The sequence below is a fragment of the Sciurus carolinensis genome, chromosome 10 (genome assembly GCF_902686445.1).
Source record: "Sciurus carolinensis chromosome 10, mSciCar1.2, whole genome shotgun sequence".
Lineage (NCBI taxonomy): Eukaryota > Metazoa > Chordata > Mammalia > Rodentia > Sciuridae > Sciurus > Sciurus carolinensis.
In genome coordinates this window covers 54791717-54806684 of record NC_062222.1, presented here as the reverse complement: position 1 = coordinate 54806684, position 14968 = coordinate 54791717, and the positions used below count along the sequence as shown (strand labels likewise).

At 41.0% G+C, this 14968-nt stretch overlaps 1 protein-coding gene across 2 annotated transcripts in view; it reads right to left on the bottom strand.

The window, feature by feature from the left end:
- Ppp3ca (protein phosphatase 3 catalytic subunit alpha) overlaps positions 1-9650 on the bottom strand; it is a 315713-nt gene extending 306063 nt beyond the window's left edge. The window contains exon 1 of one of the 2 annotated variants that reach the window (XM_047565696.1): positions 8827-9650. In XM_047565696.1, the coding sequence (XP_047421652.1) occupies positions 8827-8884 (58 nt within the window). In that variant the 5' untranslated portion in view covers positions 8885-9650. The remainder of the gene's footprint in view (positions 1-8826) is intronic. The other variant, XM_047565697.1, reaches the window with a different exon arrangement.
- Between the last annotated feature and the right edge of the window lie 5318 nt (positions 9651-14968).

The following is a 14968-nucleotide window of genomic DNA, read 5'->3' as shown; positions in this document are numbered from 1 at the left end:
GCTGAAGGTATATTACTGGTATATACACACTCAGTCACCTCCTATCTGGGTGTGCGATGTGTCTTACATCTCTGTTCTAATTCCCAAACTTATTAACTTTTATTCATTTGCATTTGCACATTGTAAAGTGTAATCTAGACTTCCTAGTTGCTTGTCACCTAGCCCTCCCCCAAATTAGTATAATCGCTAGTCTTCCTGAGAAATAAGCCATCATCTACCTTGGAGAAAATTAACCTATACACCTTTTGACCTACATGAATTCACTAAAAACTGCTCATTCCCCTGGGAAAGTCACTCCTACCAATTATGCTTGTATATGCTGACTACTGGGTACAAACTATACAAGCCCAATTAATAAAACAGTGTTTTAAAAACACAAATCAAGAGATTCATCAGATGTTTGTAAGTTGATCATGATTTAAGATCCACAAATTTTCAAACTGAAACTCTATAATTTAAAAACTTTGCCAGACACAGTGGTGCATGCCTATAATCCCAGTGGTTCAGAAGGCTAAGGCAGGAGGATTGGTAGCCCAAAGTCAGCCTCAGCAATTTAGTGAGACCTCGTCTCAAAATTAAAAATTTTAAAAATGGGTTGGAGATGTGGCTCAGTGGTTAAACTGCCCTGGGTTAAAAAACCTTAATGTCTATCTTATCCTTTGCCTATTACTTCATTCATTTAACAAGCAGGTAACAGACACCTCATCTATAGTGGGCTATGTGCTAGATAAATGGAACTAGGTTGCTCTCTCCAGGGCTTTCTACTTACTGGGGAAGACAGGAAGACAAGTAAACAAATCATCAAGGCAACTTGCTCTTATCAAGATATCCTATGAGAAATGAAGAGGCTGACTCTCTTTTCTTCAACTAAAGATGTCAGGAGAAGCAAACCCCAGAGTAGATGACATCTGAACTGAAGAATGAATGAAAAGAACTGAATGAACAGAATTGTTGTTACCTCAATAATCAAGCCCACACAGAAAAGGTATGTGTGTACTTTAATAGCATTAATACAAAAATAACCAACAAGCCAAGACTGTATCATTTTTAAAAAATTTAATTTCCTTGTTAATAAGCAAACAAAAAAATAACAGAAATTTGAAATCCTGACTCAGGACCTATCCTTTTAAGAGAATGTATTGTTCCTTTAACTTAATTTCATAAAATGGCATAGCTTACAAGATGTTTAAAAACAAATGTCACCAGATGGCTCAAAGCCCACTAGGGAGAAAATAAGGAGTCAGCAGAGTTGTGGCACTTTTTAAAAAAAAACTTCTCATAGCCCATATATCTTTCCCCTGGATAGGATCCAATGACATTTTTGGGGGCCTTAGGAGGGTAGGAGATCATATGGGAAAAGGCAACATTTCTGTATTACAAAAGCATTACAGAAAATAATAAATTGAGATGTATACAAAGAAATATTTTTTTCTTTTTTTTTGTTTTTGTTTTTGTTTTTGTTTATTTGGGGTTTTCTGGTTTTTATTTTTTGTTTTTTTGGTTTTTTTCATGAAATATGCCAGCTCATTTTCTGTTCAAGTCCAAGTCTGGGAAATAATTAAAATATATAACTCACCCAATAAATCCAACACTGAGTGATTAACATATCTTTTCTCACTTGTCAAAAATTGATTAGCCTAAGGGGAAATACAACAAAAACTGAAAGAAAGCTTTCAAGTTCAAGCTAATAAGCTAAGGTGAAAAGAATTTAACCTTTTAAATTCAGCAGGCATAAAGTCAGTTCAAATGACCAACAAAATTGCCCTCAACCTAACTGTGTCACCTTATTAACACCTCCTCCTCAAGGTCCATTCCATGATGGGCTGGAGAAGGAAGCATTCCATTTACCAGTCACCATATAGAACCATTTAAAAAGAATCAGAACTTCATACAATGCACTCAAAATAAACACATAACTTATCTCCATTTATTGTTTCAGAAGATAACTCTGCAATGTACAAATCATTCAACAAAAATTAATTCAGTGCATAAAAAGCAAGGCATTGAGTTAGACACCACTATTCCAATGATCACATTTTCCAAACTATAACTTTAAATATGTTTAGTAACAAATCATTTTAAGCACTTCCAAGAATGCGCAGCAACCTGAGAGACATAGTTTAGAAACAGACATACTAGAATTTACAAAATATTCTGTTACATACAAATAACCAAACATTTTAAATAAGAACTAGCAACGCCCCCCACCACCATCACCAAAAAAGAAGAAAAACACTGGAGCAATACAGGAAGAGACTCTCTTTAAGTCTTAAAATTTTAGAGTTGATGTTATTTTTTAAATTTTGTTTCATATAAATAAAACTGAAGTCCAAACATCCTTCTGGTTTCATAACTGCAGAAAGTACCTGAAATTAACAAATATGTAAGGTGGTATGTCATAAACTAGAGGCCATTATTATAAATCCCTGATATCTACTTGTTTATTGTACTCTTTCTTGCAGAAACATGCAACATTCCCAGTTGCAAAACAGTTTGTCAGAAAACCCAACTGGCCATCTTTAAAAGCACAGTTGTAGAATATTTTTCTGTATATCAAAATCATGGGTTAGGGGAATAAAAAGAAGAAAAGTTAAAAAGTTCTATTCCCCTCTTTAATGGTCTCAAAAATCTCACCTTAATTCCAAAAATACAACATTTTAATAATTTGGTGCCATTTCCTCAGTCAGTATTTTTATTTTTTTAATATCTGCTACCTGAGTGCACATTTGTGGAAATTAATTTGAAATTTCAGTGGTGGATCTAGGCATTCAAGCTGATAGCACATCTGATTTAAGCCACTATTCAGAAAGTCCAATTTTAAAATTTTATTTCTTATATGAAATATAGTCGATAGCTTCACATAGGAGGCAGAAGTATTATAAAATGAATTAAAATTATTGAAAATGTCAAGAGTACTGAAGACTAAATTTACAAACTGAAATTCTGTCTTGGTGTCTGTCATTTCCACCTGACAATTGGATCGTAAAAAGGAGTAAAATACCTAGGAAGTACTGGTTGATATTTTTGCCCAACTGATCTCTAGAAATTAACAAAATCCTCAGACCATAGCAACAGTGTGGGTCATTATCTGAGGGACAGACTAAGAGGCTTACAACAACACTCTTCAAAATAAAAGTAAATAAATATGCTGTTTCTACTTCAGTGTATATTAATCTGAAAAGAAAACAATGTCTAACAGTATTTCTTCAATGATCCTTATGCCAAAAATCAAACCAAGTTATAATATTCATCACAGGAATATCATACTTCTGCTGGCATAGAAATGTATCAAACTCTTTCACGCGGCTAGTAGTTTAGTAAAATATAATAGGAAGCAAAGTGTGACAACGACTTAAAACACACCAAAAAAGGTGTCAGTTTACAAAAATATTTTCAAGAAGAGCCTCTGTTCAAGGAAAAAACTCACTTACACTTACCTTTAATCTAATCCTGCCTGTCCAATTCTATCTATTCTGTTTCCATTTCTTTAAACATACAAATAAGCATCATCATAAGCCTCTGTTGTAGACCCAGGGCCTGCATAGTTTTCAATATTACTGGTTCTTACTATTCTCAAGTGACCTGAAAATACATATCATGTTGTCATTTGTAATTCTGTCTGAGTGACTGAATCACCACTCCCAAAGGAATAGACCAACTGTAACCACTCAAACTTCCATATCCCATTAGATGATCCTCTAGTCTTCAGAATGGTGGTGGGTATAATCATTGTCCTTTATGTATGGGAAAGTAGTCTGTGAAGTGATAATACGTAACCTAAAAAGACACAAAAGTGGAACTCAAGTTCTCACCATATCTTTAAACAGCCAAAGAATGCAATATCAGAAAGTTGCTGAAAAAGCTGACAAAGTAATTTTTTAGTAATTACCCCAATTCCATATCATGAATCATCACCTTTCTTCATATTTCTGGAGGTGTCCAATACAATTTCACAAAACGTTCAAAATGGTAATTTAACTGGATTTGCTAAAAGGAGAATATCTCTAGAACAATGCTATTTTCCAATGAGGTCACTCTAAATGGATTCTTTATTTGGTTTTATAATTAGTTTCAACTTTACACATGGCTGACACAAAAAAGATAAGGAAAAGCATAAGAGGCCAATTATAAAAGTTATAAATGCACAGTATATCCAAGTCATACTTCATATCTCTAAAATTACTAATCAAAACAGGTCATAAACAAATAGATTTTAAAAGGCATATTTTTCAACTAACATAAACAAATGTCAGAGTAAACCTCACTAGCTAGACTCTAAGGTGCTAATTTTTCACATTTTAACAGGGTGTCTTAAAATACTTTGTCCATTAAAAGTAAGGGTTCTTCCCCACACTTCGAAAAAAAATTATTCTTCTTATGCTTCTTACTGATAGCACTTAGAACCAGTGGAATTTTCCTAAACTCTCAGTTGTTGCCTTAAGCTTTAAGATTATGTTTTAAAAGTTATGTCTTTATGGTATATTTGTGTCACAGAAGTCCAAAAAGAAATATTAATAAATCAACCTGATTTGTAACTAATAATATGAAATTGCATGCTGTTCACTAAATCCCAAAAAAGGATTTGTTTTCTAAAGTATATTATCCCTGACGGCACTATGTGTTAATTAGATTAGCAGACCCCTTTCTTCACATCCAGTACTGATGTAAAACTTACCCACCAAACACTGATGTTTGATCATAATAAATTTAAATTAATCATGCTAAATTAATAAGGTTTCATTATACTCAAATGGGAAACCAGACACATGAAGCAACTCAACTGGTTGTAGTAAAATGCAGTAAATTAAAGTCACAATGAGCTCTTCTTGATGTACCCCTAAGAAATAGCATTATTGACTACTTAATCCCCCATTTCCAGATCCACACATGACAGTTGTAACTGATGTACCACATTCTTGTTTTCTTATTAAGTAGTTTTCCTGGTCTCTCAGCTAGAAAATACTGGCCAGCCTGAATCCTCATATAATATTAATTTACTTTACTTGCAACTTCTTGCTTGCATGACCTTAGATACCTTTCCAGAATTGTCCTATGTGTGTCTGTTTACACCAAAAGTATATAAGCTGGTAGCACACAAGAAAAACAGCTGATTCCCCATGGTCAAAGCAACCTTACACAAAGCGCAACAGCGTACTGCCTAGAGTTTTTGAGATTCTCCAGAACTCTACCCAGGAAGTTATCCTTCATCTGCCTGCCAGGGTATCTGAAATTTTTACCACTAAAATCAGTTAAGCTGGGCCCATTACAGAATACCTAAAGATGTAAAGAGATACATAACAAAGTCACACACTCATCATCATATACAATTTAATTTCCTCCAGGTATTTTTAACTGTTACATAGCAAAGGTCTATGGTCAAAAGATTTGGAATGTCAGGGCTAAACAAATCATTCTGGGCAGGAAGAGATACAAAACAAAGAAGAGAACCCAAAGTTTAGAACAAGGCCTGTGGAGTACCACTGCAGAGAAAGCCGAACTACAGGGTATAATAGAGGTTGGGAAAAGGAGATGGTTACTCTTCTACTATACCCTCAGTCTTTGCCTTATGGTATGACATATTCCCTTTAAAATGTAAAACGGTAAATGGTTCAAATGTTTCTGATTTATGACAAATACCTTTACCAAGATGTTTTCTCTGAATTCTTATACTGTTTTACTATTTCTAAGAACAGTCAAAATGAAATAACACCTGTTTTACTAACTTTAGTAACTTTTCTGTTTTCAGGTAATCTAAATGAATGCTTCTCATTTCCATGTCCATCATTCCCTTTCACAAGGTTTAGAAAATGGATCAGGGTCTCTGAACACACTTTGGCAGACTCTACAAACCTCAAAAATGACACAGTTGACACTCAGACTCAACCTACCTTTCTAAAGTTGCATTCTGGAAGAGTAAATCAAGAGAGGTGTCAACATATCACCACAGACAAATCCACAAGCACAGCTTTATTTGTACACAGCAATTTGTTACACAACAAAAGTCAGATCACAGCAATAAAGTTAACTGTAAGTAAATACCAGGACATGCCAAGGTAATAATGAGCTGAATGTTTCTCTTTTCTGTATGCATACATAGTAAATATTACAATATATACTTTGTAAAAGGAGAGAAGACCTAAGTAGCACAAATATTTCCTCAAGGATAATTGTCCTGTGTTGAAGACTGATAACTGAAATGAAATTCTAGCAATATTGTGGAGTAAATAATGGCTTCATGAACTATATATTATCTAATTTTTGTAAACATAAAAAAAACTTGATAATTTGTTTTCCATTCAGTAGAAATATACTATCCCCTTACTAAGCATACACATTCAAAAGGATCAAAATAAGAGTATCTCAAATAACTAATCATAAAAATTTCACGTAGGACAAAATGCTGATTACAATCTTGAATAATGCCTTTTAAGCCAACAATATAGTCAACAGGAAAGCATAATAAAAACATCAGCAGTGTGCATACCTTAAAAATCAGATTAATCAATAAAAGTTTTTTCTATAAACAAAATCCCTTATCTAAAATTTACGTCAGAATCCCTATCAAAACAAATGCAAGATTAACTTTTCATATTTGAAGCCTATTATGCACATTTTCGTTTCACTTCTGCAAAAATATGTAGATTAAATGTCTGGAATTATTGGAAAAGTTTGTATTTATAATGAAAAATCATAATAACATAGTATGGGGGGCCAGCAAGGTAAAACAGCTATAGAATGGTTAAATAGATTCTTCCATATTAACTGGCAAAGACACCAAGGCAGAATTAAGAACAATTATTTTCAAATTGGTCACTTGATAACAACTTTATGTTTACATTAGGAATCCATATTTCATGATTTTAAAAAAAGTAATGTGATCATAAGTGAGTGGTTTTTTTTTAATTGCCATCACATTTCCTGCTATTAACTGAACTGTAAATTTACCTTAATTGTTTTGAGATTAAGTGATCTTAACATACAGAATGGAGCTACACCTAAACTTCACACTTTAGGGAGATACTGGTCATTTTCTGATATTTCAGGTAAAAGGTTTTAATTTTTGAAAATGTGAACAGAAATATTTAATACAAAACAGTTCTTTGTAATGAATTTGAATTGACTGTTTACATAAGGATCCATGCCTGCAGAAAAAAAAAAAAAAACATAGTTGTGCATCTGCTGTAGTCCTATTTCGAATCATTTTTGCAAAACTATTTCCTCCTTATTTTGATGGATCTGTGAATCCTGCGTGGAAGCAGGAATTATTCCAATATAATCAAAAAAGAAGACATTTTATTTCTCTTTCTCAAAAAAGAACAAAATTTCCCCCTTCACTCCCCCACCCCTCACACGCACCCCCACCACACACACACACACATGCACAATTAGTTTAAAAACTGAAAGGTACAATGATCTTTTCTGAAACCCCAGGGAGACTTATATAGTCTTTAGGCTGCTGGGTTACTTAGCCTAAGTGCTCATGGTGCAAATGACTTTATTGCCTTGCACTCTAGTTGCATGCTCTGGCCCCATCAGATAACATCTCTACACATAACACAACACCACACACACACCCCACACCACTGGACAAGTTTCCAATTTCAGAGGCCTATTCCGCACACAGTCCGTGTTCATCCCTGCTATGTTCGGTGTCCTGACCCCACAAATAAGGGACACTACTTAATCCTGGTGGATCTGCTCTGTTGCCTCATCCTTGCAAGATTCCTAGGATGGTTCCTCCCCCATTCCACCTTAGAACGTGGTGAAGAGGGTGGGATCCCTCTCCCTGCGGTGCAATAGCGAGGGCGACCACAGTTTGTCCCTTCCTCACCCCTGGCATCCCGCCTTCTCTTCACCAGCAAGCAACCAAAAAGCCATCCCTGCACCGAGAGTATACATAAAATCCCGAGGTGAAGAAGGGGCATAATAGGAATTAAACAGCCCGTTGCAAAGGGGGTACCAGGGGCATGGAGGAAATGAGCGGGATGAGGTTCCCCAGGGGATATGTGCACGCGAGAGGGAACCCTTCAAGAGCAATGACAGGTCGACAGCAGACTGTCAGGGGTGGCAAGGGAGGTTAGAGAACGGCTTTTCGCGTCGTTCTCCGGAGTACGGGGGAATCCCGGGGCGGCGGCGGCAGCGGCGGGGGCTCTCCGGTCGTTCCCGGCCTCCTGAGCCCCCACGCGCCCCCTCGGCCACCTTCCCGCTGGCGGCCACCCCCGCCCCGCGCGGAAGGAAGCGCCAGGCTCCCCCCACGCTCTCCCGCTCTCTCGCGAGTCCTGTGCAGGCCCTTCCAGTGGGAGGGGGAAGGGGCGCGGAGGGAATTGCTGCAATGGAGCGCGGAGAGAACCCTGCCCCGGCGAGGTAGTCGGTGGAAAGCCACGGTCACATAAAAATGCCATATTAATTTTTTAAAAGCCATAAATCACCCCTCCCTCTGCAAAAGAAAACCATAAACCCGATCCCATGCAAGCCTGCGAGCAGCCACCCACTTCCTATTTCTGTCATAGCAGCTACACCCTGCCAGCAACCACCCCCGGGGCGCCCCCTCCCGCCACCGCCACCGCCACCCCTTCGCCGCCTCCCCGCGGCTCAGCCATTTGCCAACTGACGCCCCCGTCAATAAAAATGCCCCAAGTGGAGCTGAGAGGGAGGCGTGGGGGAAGGGCGCCGCGGGGGAGGGGGTTCGCGGGTTGCACAATATCCTAGAAGGTCCGTGGCTGGAGCAGGGAGAGGAGAACCCTGGGCTGGGGGAGGGGAGGGAGGCGAGCCGCCCGGGCGCCTGCGGCACACGGTGCACCCGAGCGACCGTGGCGCTCCGCTTACCTTTCACCACCCTGTCGGTCGTCGACAACTTGGGATCAATTGCCTTGGGCTCGGACATCTCCAGCCGCCGGGGGACAGCGACGCGCTGCTCGTCCGTCCGATTGCACACCCCGACCGGACCGGCGGGCTAGACACTCAACGCCGCCGCCGCCGCCGCCGCGCTGCAAACCGCTCGGCTGGAGGTCTGGGCTCTGAGCTGGCTTTAAAGTTACTGCCTTCTCCGCGCGTCCCTCCTCCGCCGCCGCCGCCTTCACTCCTCCTCCACTGCCGCCGCCAGCCCCGCCGACTCGCTCCGGGCTGCGCGTGTGTGGTGGTTATTTATTTATTTTCTGAGCACGCCTCCCGGTTCTTCTTTTATTCTTGGGGGAAGGGGGATGGGGAGGAGAAGCGCACACACGAGCACCCACCCCGGCACGGAGACCGGGCACCGCGGAATGGAGACCCACGCGCGCACACGGCCGGGATTAAGACCGATCACATGGGGAGGGCCGGGGGCGAGGGAGAAGAGGCAGGGCCGCGAATGTCAGTGCCACCAGCCGCGCCTCGGCGTCCCGGGTGGCGTTGAGGCGGCCGCCGCTGTTGCTGCTGCTGCCGCTGCCGCTGCTGCTGCCGCCGCCACCGCTGCTTCCCCACACCGAGCGCCGCCGATGCAGCCGCCGGTGCCGCGGCCGCGGTAGACGTCCGGCTGCCGTGCTCGCCCGCGCTCGCCTCTGCCTCCCGCAACCGCGCCTTCACTCACACAGGCACAGCCGCGGAGCTCGGCACACACAGTCCCGGGCACAACCTACCCTCCTCCGCCGCCTCCGCCACCGCCTCCGCCGGCCACCGCCACCGCGCCCGCCTCCGCCTCCTCCCCTTCCTCCTCCCAGCCCCCGCCTCTAGCGCCCGGGTAGCCTCCGCCTCCCCGCGGGGCCCGCCCCCGGCCTCCCGCCCCGACGTCGCAGCCCCGTGCACTCATTGGGTAGGACCTGCGTCTCTCACTGCCAGGTGGCGGCCTCCGGGTTCGTCCCGCCCCCCGTTCCTCCTCGCTGTCCCCGCCCCTCGCTCTGTTTTCCACCAGCTGCCAGTCCAGCGGGCCTGCCGCCTCCACCGCCCAGTCCCTGCTCAGGTGTCACTGTTGCTGCAGGCCAGGATTAGGGAAGGAGAAGGGGCAAGGGGTGGTGGCTGGGAGGAGAGGGGTTCTACCATGCCACCCCCACCCCCACTTGGCTTCCTCTCCTGGAATCCGCATACACCCCCGAGCCTCCTTGGCACCCGCGCCTTGGCGACTGGGTTAAGCTGCAGTGTGAGTAGCCAAGAACGGACGGTGTCTCCGGGTGTGTGCGTGGCCTGCGAGAGGGCAAAGAGAAGGCGGGGAGAGGAGTGAAGTGGGTGGGGGCGAGAGGCGACCCAGAGAGGGCGGAGGAAGGAAGAGCGCGAGGAGCTCGGGGCCCACGGCGCAGCTGCTGTCGCTGCCGCAGCTGTCCAGGGAGAATCGCCAAAACGACGACGAATAAACAACTTACCTTGCGGATATGGGCTCCGCCTGTGATGGGTGTACGGTTGTATTTACTAGTGGACTTTTGTGTTGGCGGTATGGGAGCTGTTACTGTTTCCCACCAATGCATGCACACCTTCAGAGGAGAGGACCCCTGTCAAAAGTCGCGGACCAGGGACCTGGCTGAGTGTGTCTGGCGCTGTGGGATGCAAAGCAGGGAGGGTGGGAAGAGGAGCAGCGCGATCCCGGGCCATTCAGCCATCCTGGGTCACCCTGCTGTTCTCCACCAAGAAATATGGGAGCGGGAGAAACCTGGGAGAGGTCTCCTTTTGCCTCTACACACAAGGGCACTCAGCCACTGTTTGGTACAGTTAACAACAAATTTTCCTATCATCCACTTGGTACTCTGGATGCCCACAAAGCCTTGGCGCTGTAGGCAGTTGCCCGCTCTGGTATCTCAGGTTGGAAGGAAAGTTTAGGAGAGAATGCGAGACACTGGGGGGCAGAGTGTCAGTAGCCCAAATGCTCATTTCCGACCAGACTGCTGCTCCACAGTATCTTAGAAGTGGTTTTCCCTCTGCCAGGTGTCATCTCAGCCTTTCTTTGACCAACCTCAGCTCCAAAGACCAGCAAGGAGGTTGGAATTTTGGGGGCAATTATGAAGAAAGTTAAACAAATCTCTCACCCTCAGTCCTTCCTGTTTTATTTCCAAATTCCAAATAGGTTTTCCCAATTTCCTGAATTGAACTATGGGCCCAATAAAGGGTAAGTAAAAGGTTTAGGAAGGCAGGAGATGGAGCCAGCAGAACTGTTTTGACGACAGGGATTAGATTAAACTCAAACTCGAAAACTAAGTTTTAATAACTTATTTTTAGGACTAATGGTGCTGGAACATAAGGGGTAATATGACCTGCAAGAAGTAGGAACACACACTAGAAAGTAGTGAGCCTCTGGGGAGGCCTCTGAGCCAAGGGACAGGATGTGGGGTGTGTCCCAGCAGCACAGAGAGGCTGCCACTGGACCCAATGGGTGAGATTCTGCTGGCCAGTTTACAACCTCAGATTAGTATGTGGTAATTAGGCAAACAATTCATTCAATAAATATGTATTATGTTCCTTGTGTTTGTATGCCAGACACTGTGGTAGGTAATTTGTGAGCCTTCATGTGAGGGTGTTATAATTTAAAAATGGTCCTTGTCTTTCTGTAAAGCCTAGAGTCCAGCATAGCTTTCAGAGAACATAAAATTCTGAACTCCTAGAGGTCACAGTAATCTCCTCAGTAAGGGTTTGTTGCAAACAGCCTCCTGGACACAAGCAGAGCTAGTTGCTGAGGCAGATTTGGGAAGTTGGTCCCAGGCCAGATGGCACACAGAGAGGGAAGGATGCCAAGACCTGTGGGTGAAGAAGGCCTGCTTCAGGAAAGACCAGGAAACCATGTCCGGGATGCTCACTTCCAAGGGCAAGATATTCTCACACACATGCTGCAAACAGATGCAGTTCCCACTGTTATTTGGACTAACTTTCACCAGATATAGGAAAATGCCATTGAACCAACATCAGAAGACTTAAAATGTCAGCAGCATAGAGAAGTCTTATGATAGAGATAGGAAATAAAGGCACACCTTTCAGTCACACCCTTCAGTCCGCTACAAGTCTAGGACACCTCCTAGCAGAGGTATGTGTGGGGAAAAAAGGTTATGAATCATAATCACTTCACAACACATCTTATTATCATCAGGCACTGTTAAAGCATATGTATGGTTCCACAACTGTTGCAACACAGACACTTCTTAAACAAATTGGATCCTGCTCTAAAGAAAACTAACAGCAGCTATTAATTGGGAACTAGTCAATATCCATATATCTTGCCAACTGAACCGATAGTCAAATCAACTTTTTTAGTCAGATATTCATTTAGATGTTCAACTGCCATTCTTTCTTATTTTTTTAAATCCTGTTAGACTGCCCAAGAGATTCTTATTACCACTTGCATAGCATTACCTTACCTTTGGAATTTACATTTTCAAGGAGTTACTTCAATTTCCATGAGCTGACTTTGGAAATGTCCTCTGCTTATGGAGAAAAATTAAGAAAATAAAAAGTTAACAAAAGAAGACATTTTGTTCCCCTTCCCCCCCACCATCACTCCCAAAAATGTTCTTTCCTTTCCATAGTGTTTCTCTCTAGCATCTACCCAGCTAGGGATTCCATTTCCCAGCCTGACCCTAGTTCGATGTGACTAGTTTTGGTATTATCCACACTGTGGGCTGAAGTGTTCTGTCACTTGCTGGCCAAGGCAGTTAAGCAGTAGATATACATTCTCCAGTCTATCAGCTCCCATCCTTTAGCTGCATGCAGGGGCTTCTAAGACCTAGGGGCACACAGAATATCATGTGGTTAGAGCTCAGTCTTTAAAGGAATGCTTCCCACCTACTAAGAAAATCTGCATTACACTTTACCTTATAAAGAAAAAATCTTTTGTAGTGTCATTCCACTGAAATTTGAAGATTATGTTAGGGTAGGTTACCACCTACCCTTTGTATTACAGCAACATACAAAAGTCATTTATTTTGTTAATTGAAAGAGTAAAATCCTTGGTTCAATCCCAAAAGCTTGTGTAACTGTTATGTAAGAGAGCAACCAGAAGACTAAAAATATTCTCTTTTAATACATGAACATCAAATCTTAATTTCTGTGAATGAATTATTCATTTACCAGTTGTGTTTTGAACACCTGTTCTGTGCAAGGTACTGGGCTAGATGATGCATGAAAGTATAGAATGAAGAATGATTTAATGATTTGTTTCTTCACTCAAGGATCTTGAAGTCTTACTATGTAACTATTATGTACATACTATATTTACAAACAAGTATAAGAAGCTACTTCCTCCTGCTATCGGAGAAAACAAACTACTTTTCTATTAATTTCATCAAAAATAATAATGAAGATAAATATGGGGCAGGTATTGTGGATTTGGAATCATGTGCATTTAAATGCTTCACACAGTTTTGGTGCAAGTCATAGTAAATGAAAAACATTTTGGTTTGCTTACCAAGTGATCTGCTATATCCAGAGGGAAAAACAAAACAGAAAAAAGAAAGAGAAAGAAAGAAAGAAAGAAAGAAAGAAAGAAAGAAAGAAAGAAAGAAAGAAAGAAAGAAAGAAAAGAAAGGTAGGAAGGAAGGAAGGAGAAAAAAAAAGAGAGGAAAGAAAGATTGTATTTTATATCCTATTCTGAGAATAACTTAAAATTTTGGACTTTGATTCTAAGATGGATTTACGATCATTTGGATATTAGACTTGAATTATAACTTCTGAATACAGGTCTTCTGAGGCATGCTCTTCTCCAGTAGATATCAGATAGTTGAATCTACATTCTCACTTAAGGTTGGTGGGATACAAAGTTGAAGGATCTGCAAACAGTCAGTCCTGGAAGGGCCATGAATGTGTGTGAATTTGATGTATGTTCTTAAATCAGGTTCGTTCGCCATCCCCTTTTATTTGTGTGGTGTGATTCCTTGTTTACTATAGAGACTCTATGAAATACACTAATTACATGGACTTATTTGAGGTTCAAATAAAAGAGTTTTATATTGTTGATCTTTTGAAATTTTCTTGAGCCTTATTTTTGTGAGGAGGCAGTTTAATTCATTTAGACCATTTGTTTCTGAACATTAAACATTTTGATACCAAGTATACTCAGGAATAAGTATAATTTTTTCCATTAGGGATTAAACTAAAGGTTTTGAAATGGAATACTAAGTTTAATATGGAGAAATATCTTTATATAAAATTTGATAAGAATATGATCATTGTTCATTTGGATTTAATAACCAAATATTCATTTTATTTATGTTTGTATCCTCATTTCATATCCAAGTTCTTGGCACAAAGTAGGCGCTCAACTAATAGTGTTGAATGAGTTTTTAAATAATGTGTTGGTATTTATAGTCTGAGATGCTAGGCTAAATACCAGGGTCTTTATTCTCAAGGAGATCTCAGTCTGACCAAAACACATACACACATGCACACACACATTAGACAGAAATGTTATTAACTCTTTCTCCTAGACAGTTTTGTTTCATTCTAGACAGTGAAATTATGAATAGATTAATTGTGCTGTCATAAATGCTTCCATTAAGAATAGCTATACGTTTGCCATTTTAAAAATCTAAGAGATAAATATGCTGTAAAATTTTATGTATTTTGGCTTTTCTAAACTCAAAATTTCAGAATATTTGTCCTAAAATGAACTGAAGTTTACATTTGAAGTACTTTGAGGACACTTTAACAAATAATAGCAAAGGACTCACTAATCAAACTACAGTCAAATTTTAGGAGACTTGATAAATCAACTCAGAAGAACTTTTTCTGGACCTTTAAAGCAGATTTACATACACAAAACCAGTAAATAATTAGAAATTAGTTTTATCCTTCAAAGCAGGCAAAGATTTATCCTTATTAGAAAAAGAGTTTGCCATTACTGATTAAAAGTTCACAAATTTGCAAGTAAATATTCTACTCTTAATTGGAATTTTGCACTCAGACCAGCCACCTTTCCATTTACTTCTAAGTAGTAAAGTTTTATTTTGTTAATATTCATAGCTAGTGGAAGGCATATATCCAATAGGAATTCATTGAACCTATCGGGCCCTGGGAATGTAAT